The 11,550-nt window shown below is 29.4% G+C and overlaps 1 protein-coding gene across 1 annotated transcript in view; it reads left to right on the top strand.

The window, feature by feature from the left end:
* LOC145259190 (uncharacterized) overlaps positions 1-11,550 on the top strand; it is a 987,395-nt gene that overhangs the window by 536,953 nt on the left and 438,892 nt on the right. Inside the window, exon 2 of the mRNA XM_080116967.1 lies at positions 3,295-3,363. Coding sequence (XP_079973093.1) covers positions 3,295-3,363 — 69 coding nt within the window. The remainder of the gene's footprint in view (positions 1-3,294; positions 3,364-11,550) is intronic.

The following is an 11,550-nucleotide window of genomic DNA, read 5'->3' as shown; positions in this document are numbered from 1 at the left end:
TAATAAACTCAATTTTCAAGGGGGGTATGAATAATATCGGGCACAACTGTATATATATATATATATATATATATATATATATATATATATATATATATATATATATATATATTAACCATCATTCATTTCGTCCGCCTCAGAAAATTTTTGGATGGAATAGCTTTTCCGATATTTTTCTCTCTCAGAATCCTTTAAAGAATGATAGTGAGTATTTACAGGAGATACCACAAAATGGTTGATATCTTACGTGAATTGTTTCTGCGAAATGAACTAGATTAAAACTTGCTAAAACAGGGTGTTAGTCCGTGTTTACTGCTTACCCACTATCATGACTATTGTATATATCTATCTATTTCTCTCTCTATATATGTGGCTGTATATATGTGTATATATATGTGCATATACATGTGTATATATGTATATATATATATATATATCGTCTGCGTATGTGCATATATATGAAATAGAAATACATTATATATGTGTATATATTATTAATTCATTGAAACGTGTCTATAATCAATTGGTAATCTATTAATTCATCAGATCCATTTTCCCAAGAGATTATTATCCTTTTACGTCTATGCATCTTTCTTTTTGTTATCAAACAAATGCCAATGGGCGGAAGACTCAATCATGAAAATTCTGAGTTGGCAGGTTTTCTCTGTTTTTATTGGTTTCTTCCATCTTTTCCGCCATGTTTTAAAAATGAAAGTCCTTTTTATATTCTCATCTTTTTATTCTAAATTTGTATCGATTGTTTTCGGATTTTTTGTATCCTATGTTATTCTTTTGTCTGATCAATTTTCCGCTTACTGGGTGGTAAATTATTCAACAAGTTAACAAAAAAAATCAGAAAATGGACAAAAACATTCATTCACTGTTTGTTGCATTCAGCCTCACGCTGCAATCAATTTAAGAGTAAAACGCGTACTCTTTTTCCATTGTTTCTTTTATTCTATTTAACTCTCCTTCCTCGCTATCGCTTACAATATATCTTTCTCTAATATGGAAAAGTCATTTAAAACCTTAAATTTTGATTATTTCGCAATAATAATTTTATTTTCTATTTTATTAATTTAAATGGTAAATTACAAAGAATAGGTGTTTTTTTTGTTGTTGTTGTACTGATGCATTCGACTTTGTTCAAAATGTTCATCGAACCTTCGCCGATTTTACTCTGAAGTAAAGTAGGTTAAGAAACCCCTTTAAATTAAAATAGATGCAATTTATTGAGAAGAGATTTTGTCTATTTTCATAACAGCATAACGTTTTGTCTTTTCTCACACATCATTTCATTTTGGCTGTTCTCGGCTAGTAAACGACACCTTCTGAATTATAGTAATTTTATATTTGCTTCAATTGACAGTTTGAAAACAGAACCATGTGTCTCATTTAACTGCCAACGTCAAATTAATATGTATACTGCATGTAAGAAAAAAAAACACCATTCGCCCATGCTTGGGCCAAAACAAGTGTATCAAATCAAATATGTTTCGCATTATCCACAAAAGTTTGTTTCCAGGTACTTGTTTTACAAGTACTTCACTGAAATGTGCTCCGATGAACACACTCATAGTATGTGTACAACCCCGACGTACTTACACTTGCTAAAAATACCTTGCAGCAAATTGTCTACTATTTTTCGTTAGATGTCTCTAACTGCCGTAACACCTTCTACTCTAATAGTTTTTCTCTTCACCTACTGAACATTGGAATATCATCCTTTTTTTCTGCTTCCCTGACATGTAGAACTTGAAATGCAATGGGCATACACATCTCATTCATTTTGTCACATATTCCTTTGTAGACATGATCTCAAATTATGGATATTTACGTCATAGATACAGTCTGTAGTTTCAATCCTCCATTCGGACGAAACGAACAATTAAAGCTGACTATTACTTAGGACTTCTAATCAGTTATGACTGAAAACGAGAGCATGCTTGTTCCGTTGATAAAATAAAGGGTTTTATTGTAAATTCAGTGGGGATTCCCGAGTCTGACACACAGCTGGACTAAAAGAAATACCGCATCGGTAAGATACACCTGAATACGTTCGGATGTTAAATCGACCGAAACAATATGAGAATAACATTCAAATTGACAACAATAATCGACAGCATCTAAATAATAGGAAAAAAAAACATTCTATTACATATCCAAGAGAGTAGACAATCTAAAAGCCAGAGAATCTTCTTACAAAAATATTTAGAAGTCAAATTGGGTTCTAGTAATGTCTTTATATTTCGATTATTATTGCAAATGAGTTCGCCTTACGCTTAACCTTTGTTTCCCTTATATCATTTACTGCCTATGCAATTTGTGTGGCAATACTTTTTCCAACGTCTAAATAAATCTCGCATTCTGCTGGTTGGGTTTTTATTAGTCCCCCTCTCCCCTTTATTGTTTCCAGTCGTCTTGACCCTTCACTATTATTTGTGGGATTCCAATCGCGACTGCTGCCGGTTTTCAGCTGTTAATTTTTCTAGAGGTTTCAGGCCAATCGGCTTCCCATAGGTTTTACGCAATCTATATGCAATTTCCATGTGCTCGAAATTTTTCCGTCATTAATGCCGGGGTTGTTTCGATGGTTTTTATTACACCATTAAATATATTTATACCATAAACATTTTATTATTATTATTATTATTATTATTATTATTATTATTATTATTATTATTTATCATATTATTTCTAAGTATTAGTATTACTAATGTTTAACAACTAAGAATTATTCGTAGTATTAGATGTACTGTTTACAAACTCTATCTAACACTATCACTTTCACATAATCTGCAACACACACAAACACACACACACAAATGTACTGTTTTTTTTAAATAGAACATTCAACTTCATCTGTAAAAGAATATATATATATATATATATATATATATGCGCGTGCGTGTGTGTTTGTGATTGTGTGTGTGTATGTGTGTGTTCAAAGAAGTCAAGCAACAACAAACCCAGCTCAACATCATTATAAATTAATTCCACTCCAATGCAACCTTTCCAAATGAGAAATATATTTGACAACTGTCCTTCGAATATGTTTTGGGATTCACATATATTTGCAATTAAAGTTTGGTAAACTTCTAATTGTTTTCTCACTTTAACATTTGATTGTGGTGTGTTACGCATTAAGCTCTCTGTATCCTTTACTGATATATATATATATATATATATATATATATATATATATATATATATATATATATATATATTCTTAATACCGTTGCATTAATTATTTTTGATATATTGTTACTGATATGCCCTTTGTTTCTCTTGTAGGTAAGTACCCTGTCTCATCGGTTTCGTCCCGTGAAAGCTGGATTGCAAGACGAGCTATCAAACATTCGTGTATGTTTTTTTTCTCTTTCTGTTTTTATTGCTCAATGTCTGGTCCTGCACATATTTCCCCGCAACCAATTTCCTTTGCTTCCCACCGTTGCTTACGTCATTGCCGAATTTTCATGTGATACAAAAGTTACACAAAACAAAATACCGTTCTTGACAATAGGGAATACAAATGGTCGGCTCAATTTTATTCGAATTGTGGGGACCATTGTAGTGTCAAAATCTAACACACGGAATACTAAAATTAAAATTGTGTGGTTGAGTTCCTTATGCGGAAAGGACGAAAATAAATGATTGCACTACTAAGGAAGCATTTGCCCTTATAATTACATGTTCAAAGAAACTTAAACTAGATATAAGTATGAAATAAAGTGGCATTTGTTTAGATAAATTAAATGCTTATATACCGATTATTGTATTTAGATATTATTATAATAGTATATTATCTTAATAAACTATTGTGTTACTCAGAGAGTGTATTTCTTGATTAAAATTATAGTGTAAAGTGTTATGGATGTAGCAAAATTCTGTTTGGTATGCCCCATTGGAAAGGCATGCATCCATGTACATATTGCATCGTGGTCGCGTGAGATTTCAGAAAATTATAATATAAAACTTTGGAGTACATTAGAGGCTTTGGTTCGAGGTGCTACTTCGGAAATTTTCTTCACTCTGGAAATGTACTTTATGTAGCCAGGGATTGAGATCTGATGTCCTCAAGGATCAACACGGTGCTATTTTCCTAGAGATATGCGCCTCATCTACATAACTAACAAGATTCTAAGTGGCATGTACTCCCATTTCCTTTATCGTTTATCGGTATAAAAAGTCTGTCATGGTTATATCAAATATATATGGGAAAGTACGGCGCTTGATTTAATTAAAAAGGAAAATAGCAAAACTAGTGTTTCTAAAGGTATTTTATAAATATTTATAAATCGTCTTATTAAAGAATGTTATTTTCAAATAGGAAATAGAATATTACTCCAAACAATATGTATCCCAATATGATTGGATCTTGCACCATTTTGGGCGAATCTGTATTTACAGAAGCTCGAGTATATATATATATATATATATATATATATATATATATATATATATATATATATATATATATATATATATATATATATACCATTATTAGCTGTAGTAATTCGATGTATATTTGCTGGTACTTTATCTACTTGCTAACATCTTTAAATTTGCCGAGATTAGAATAAATAAACTAATCTTCCAAGCGTAGAAACTTGTTGCAATCTATTACTTGTGATTTTCTTTGTTTTTTCTCCTGTTCCTAGCTGAAATCAACGAAAGGTTTAAAAATATTCACCCCTCACACGTAATGTCATCTTATAATCTGCGTCATAGACAGCAATATTCGAGAGATTTTGAAGATCAAAATAAATTAACATATTTTTAATACATGTTCTGTCTGTATGCAGGAAAGCATATTTTTGAAATTTCTCAGAGTTAAGGTAACAAAATATGCAAAAAAGTCAGGACAGGAAAATATTAACCGCTGAACAAAAAAAAAAGTTTTCTCGAAAATTCATTGCAGCGAGTTACTACAGAAAATGGCGTACATTCAAGGCTTACGCTTAAAGTGACCGTTAAAGAAATTAAAATTGAGGGCATATAACTCAGTTTATGATGAATTACTACCAGTCAAATCTAATGAAAATCTAAATCATGTTCAGTTTTAAAATACGGTTCTGTGTTCATTTTAGACTCTAACATCCCTATAAAATAAGGGATAGAAATGATAATTTGATCAATATATATATGAATGTATATATATATGTATATATATATATATATATATATATATATATATGATGACTGCAACGTCTTGTCAGACGAGTGCCACTCCCTCAGACATTTAAAATCCATAAGCCCAAATGCCTGATGGAGTATCTATACAAATATAATGTTACAGAGTCTTAGCTTTGTACGACAGCTAAGTCTCTCTCTCGGTTCAAAATGTTGAGATCCAGCAACAAGCAAAAGCAAGATAGCCAGCAACAAATTAAACTGCAGACCAGCTTAATGTGAGTAATGGTCTTCCGCTTTATGTTTTTTTTAAATCAGAGAGTTGCTTCTCATAGAAAGGCTGCCTTCACCACGGCTTACGGGAGACCTCTCTACCCCAATACACATACAAATATACACGGTGCTAGTTGTATATATATATATATATATATATATATATATATATATATATATATATATATATATATATATATTTATATATATATATATATATATTTATATATATATATATATATATTTATATATATATATATATATATATATTTATATATATATATATATTTATATATATATATTTATATATATATTTATATATATATTTATATATATATATATATTTATATATATATATATATTTATATATATATATTTATATATATATATATTTATATATATATATTTATATATATATATATTTATATATATATAAATATATATATATAAATTTTATATATATATATATTTATATATATATATATTTATATATATATTTATATATATATATTTATATATATTTTTATATATATATATATATATATATATATATATATATATTAAGTATGAATATTTATAGTAATATGAGCGTTAACCGTTTTCTGAAAAGTGAGTAACAATTAATACTCTTAAAATATTTAAGGTTTTTTCTTGAATTTCATAATATTCGGTCTTTTATTTTAGGAGTAAATTATATTCGTACAGATATGTCAACAGATCAGCACAATCTTCGTAAAAATAGATATATCAGTGTCATGTATTAATATAAAATTACTGCCACGTGCTCTATACCGACAAAACATATTTGGAGAAACCTCCTTAACAAAATATTTTTTTAAAGATAAACGATGAAATCCTCGATTATTTCCTAGATATGATTGAACGTTATGTAAAGGACGCGATAGATTTTTTTTGTTATGTTTTATTGTTATCAATTGAAATTGTGATTAAGTAGTTTGTCATGCGAAGAAGATTCTTAGCGTTTAAACAAGAGAAAGGTATTGCCATTCAGATGGGAAATAAAGTGCCATAATGAGAGAAATATAAACAAATTAAAAATATGCCGTGTTTCATAAAAACAAAGACGTCCTTAACATTAATTAACCGTAAAGAACTGGAACGAGACCCAGTTTATTTTATTAACAGTAGCCGGAGAAATTATTGTGTGTTATTCCCTTTAAGGCAAATAGGAAAATATTAAAAGTAAAAAAAAAAAATAAATAAATAATATAAAAAAAATACGATCAAATTTCGAAAGCTATGTTAAAAGTGTCTTTCGGAAAACGAATAGAGGATTTAAGAAACAGTTATTTTGTCGCTATATTTTTACGTATACAAAGGAATATATATATATATATATATATATATATATATATATATATATATATATATATATATATACATATATATATATACCCATACATAAATATGTACATATATACGTGTATACGTATATATGTATGCGTATACACTATATATATATATATATATATATATATATATATATATATATATATATATATATATATATATTTCCATGGTGCTCATCTGAGCTCCAATCTCTAGTCCCCCCTCGCAAATCTTTTATGAAAACACCCGTCTAGCTGAAACCACTGTCAAAAATGTTCCCCACACTTTATCTGTGCCTAAATCAAAACGTAGATTCCATGAACAAAGATTCTTTCTTAGAACTGCACGCCTGTGGAACTCTGTTCCGTCTGCTTGCTTCCCACCTGACTACAACATGTATGTCTTCAATTCCAATGTAAGCAATTTCCTGATTATCGCCCCCTTAAGTAGACATTTTTATTAAACCCCCACAGTAACGTACAGTACATGCAATAAACCTTATCCTTGAGTGGATTCCGGGACTTGATAAGTGGTGATCACCCTGTAAGATTATATATATATATATATATATATATATATATATATATATATATATATATATATATATAGTGTTATAATGGAATAATTCCAGAGGAAATCCAGGTATGAGAGCTCACTGTAGTAACAGAGCAATAACATAAAAATATAACACAGAAAATTACATGATTGTCGATGCAATAATTTATTTCAAACTTATGGTATTTTCAAGCATCTATTCTTCTTTATTTCAGTATGAAATATGTAATTGTCTAGTTTAGATGCTTGAAAATACCATAAGGTTGAAATAAATTATTGCATCGACAATTATGTAATTTTCCGTGTTATATATATATATATATATATATATATATATATATATATATATATATATATATATATATATATATATATATACAGTGATGATCATATTTATTGGCACGGTAAAATAAAAGTTAAATTTTTCTAATAAATTCTAAAAAAGGGATTAAATTAAAGAAAATAACAAAGTATATTATGTATTTTTAACTGGCCTTTCCGATGCAGCAATCGGATTTTAGAAAAAATAAATAACAAAGGAACAACAAACATAATTGCAAAAAACCCTTGTTCAAAATTATTGGCACGATTTATTTAATAATCAATTGTATAGCCTTTGGCCTTGATTACCTTCCTCAGTCGCTTTTCATAGTTTACAACCAAGTTCTTGCACTCTTCAGTAGTAATTTTAGCCCACTCTTCCTGACAATAATCCTCCAATTGAATAAGATTCTTAGGCTTCCTTTGCATTACCCTCAATTTTAATGTTCTCCATAAATTTTCAATTGGATTAAGGTCTGGGCTTTGTGATGGCCACTCCAAAACATTAATATGATTGTCCTCAAGCCATTTCTTAGTCAGTTTAGCCGAATGCTTTGGGACATTATCTTGCATGAACCACCAACGACGACCAAGTGAGAGCTCTTTAGCAGAGTCTTTCAGGTTTTCATCCAATATTTTAACATAATCTTCCTTTTTTATGCTACCTGTGGCCTTAACAAGTCGCCCTGGTCCAGAGGCAGCAAAGGATCCCCAAAACATCAAACTGCCTCCACCGTGCTTCACTGTGGGTATGGTGTTCTTAGGCAGGAAAGCTTCGCCAGATTTTCTGTAAATATAAGACACTTTATTATGGCCAAATAACTCTATTTTCGTTTCGTCAGTCCATAGAACACGTTTCCAGAATGCAACATCTTTATCAATATGACGTTTTGCAAAGGCTAGCCTTGCTTTCAGGTGCATAGGCTTCAATAAGGAAGTCTTTCTCGGACGACATGCTTTTAAACCAGTTCTCTTCAAAACTCTGCCAACTGTATGTCGAGATACATTCACTCCAGAAGTGATCTGTTCATCAACAATCTCCCCAACAGAGATCCTTGGGTTTTGTTTTACTTGTCGAACAATTTTCCGTTCATCTCTTGGGGAAAGAATCCTTTTTCTCCCTCTACCCTCTAAACTCATAACGTGGCCTTGCGATTTGAACTTGTTTATTATGGCTCTAACAGTGGATTTGGGAAGGTTTAGCTGCTTTGAAATCTTATCATAGCCCTCCCCATTGGTATGGCATGCTACAACAAGCTTCCTGACGTCTTCGCTGTGTTCCTTAGTTTTAACCATGGCGATTGAAAATTATAATTTAGTCACTTATAATAGTTTAAATAAATCGCTATCTAAAAATTATCTGAAAAAAATTATTCACTGAATTAGCGTTAAACAAGCATAATATGGCTATAAAAAAGTTCAGAAAGCACGTAAACCGGAAATTGATTGATATTATACTGATACTAAAAGAAAAACAAAGCCGTGCCAATAATTTTGAACAAGGTTTTTTTGCAATTATGTTTGTTGTACCTTTGTTATTTATTTTTTCTAAAATCCGATTGCTGCATCGGAAAGGCCAGTTAAAAATACATAATATACTTTGTTATTTTCTTTAATTTAATCCCTTTTTTAGAATTTATTAGACAAAATTTAACTTTTATTTTACCTTGCCAATAAATATGATCATCACTGTATATATATATATATATATATATATATATATATATATATATATATATATATATATATATAATAGTATACGATGTTCAAATTATATTTCACTTTTTCTCCATGCCAATCTATTTGGCTTAGAAGCTCAATGTATGTTAAATATAAAAACAAAGAGCATTAAAAGAATAACTGTATACTTGCATTTCAAGACCCAAATATTTGTATTTCATGCAAAGCAGCTTCTCTGTCATGTAAAATTTTTAGTACGTTTTATTAACAGATTTCTTTCGTTCTGCACAAGCAATCGGTTTTTTTATATGTCGATACCGACTGTTTTCGTGCCTGTTCTAATTAGAAAGATGTGAGAATCTTCACTTAGAAAGTGAAATGCATTACAATCTAATATGGAAAGTAGGAAAAAGAAAGACAAATAATAGAATTCCCAACATTGTGTGTTTATTCCTGAAGCCATCTTGGTTTTTGAAAAGCTAGACTGGTGTTATTTAACGTGTAAGTTAGATATACTTAATTTAGATGAATTATATATATATATATATATATATATATATATATATATATATATATATATGCATTCGTAAATTAAGTATTATTATGTAAAAAAACATTAATAATTTTGGAAAACTTCTGCTAGAAATGTTGTAATATGTGCGATATATATTTTAATTATATTGAGCGAAGATGAAAAAGTAGTATGAGGAATTTATGAAAGCTCAGATATCTCTAGTTTTGTTAAATATTAAACATCAATTAATGTATAGTCCTGAATGTGTATATCTATGAAGGGAATTTTTCAATGTTATATTAAGCACGGATTTGCGAAATAAATTTCAAAATACAAATATTTACGATGTTTTGAATCGTTGTAATTAGAAACCATTCCAGTAAGATACTGTAAATTTAACTTAAATGCAACTTATATAAGCAACCATAAGCCCTAAATATGTAAATATAACCTATAAGGAATACATATATATTATGAGGTATAAGTTCATAAATAAAACATTATATATAATATAATGCTTAAAGTAAAGGTAGTCTATTTCGAAAGTCTTTGTGATCAATTGGTTTTTTCTATGAAAAAAATATTTAATTATACTTCGGCAGTTTATGTTGTAGATTTTGACATGCTTTTGCGAGAAATAATAGTTATTTCATTTTTATCTTTTTTTCATGAATACGTTGTTTAGTTTCGAATTATTTTTCAATAGTCGCCATTTTAACATGGAAATATGACATTTGATAAAAATTCAATAAAACAAATCAAAGTGATTATATCAATACGCTTAAAATAATATTCTGGTACATTTAAAAATTAATCCGATACAACCTTATTGTTTTGAGTAAGAAATGTAAATATTCAACACATTGAAATCAAATAGATTAACGTAACACCGGATAGGAACATTATTTTATATATTACACTTTCCAAGACTCATAAAAGTGTAGGACATCCGTTGTCATTTTTACATACACGATTACATAAACATTCATTTTCGCCTTAAATTTGTCAAATTAGGCACTCGGGTAATTTTTTTGTTTGTTTTGTTTTTAGTAATAATTGTCACTTTCGATCATTTTGCTTTGAATCTTTGAATTATGCGTGAGGAACATGCTGAGACATTCCATCGGGATATTTCAGTGAATGAGATTCGTTTAAAAAAATAGAACCCTATTAGGTGATGCTTTTTTGTTATCGTCCTTGCAATCTTTTGTCCCCGCAGAAGAGACTTTGCGAGCTTTACTCTTCTCTATTGTACCTTTTTTTGGGTCAGTGCTCGTTTTAGCTCAAATAAATTGTCTCCCCTCCTTTCCAAACTTTTATTAACAAAAGCACTCGCCTTGCTTCAACAACAGTCAATAATTGTCCCCCGCTCTAATTATGTGCTTAAACCGAAATGTGGATTCCAAGAACTAATCTGCTTTCCTAGAACTGAATGCTTGTAGAATTATATTCCGCTGGCCTGATTTCTAGCTGACTACTATATGAGCGTCAATAAAACTTTGAATTATTGTCATAAGAACTAATCCAGAAAGATTCCCTACATTTTAATTTCTTCTTACCTTGACTATAACTTCAGCCACCAATAGACGTATAATATGCAAATATAAACTTTAATGTATACATATATGATATAAAGTCACATGTAAAAAGACGCCCTTTTTAATAATCAAATTTTACCAAATTTTAACTCCTAACGATTACTATCCTGTTGTTACCATGACCAC

This window comes from Euprymna scolopes, chromosome 34 (genome assembly GCF_053919585.1).
Source record: "Euprymna scolopes isolate OS-2025 chromosome 34, ASM5391958v1, whole genome shotgun sequence".
In the NCBI taxonomy this organism is placed as follows: domain Eukaryota; kingdom Metazoa; phylum Mollusca; class Cephalopoda; order Sepiida; family Sepiolidae; genus Euprymna; species Euprymna scolopes.
This window is presented reverse-complemented; position numbering and strand designations above follow the sequence as displayed.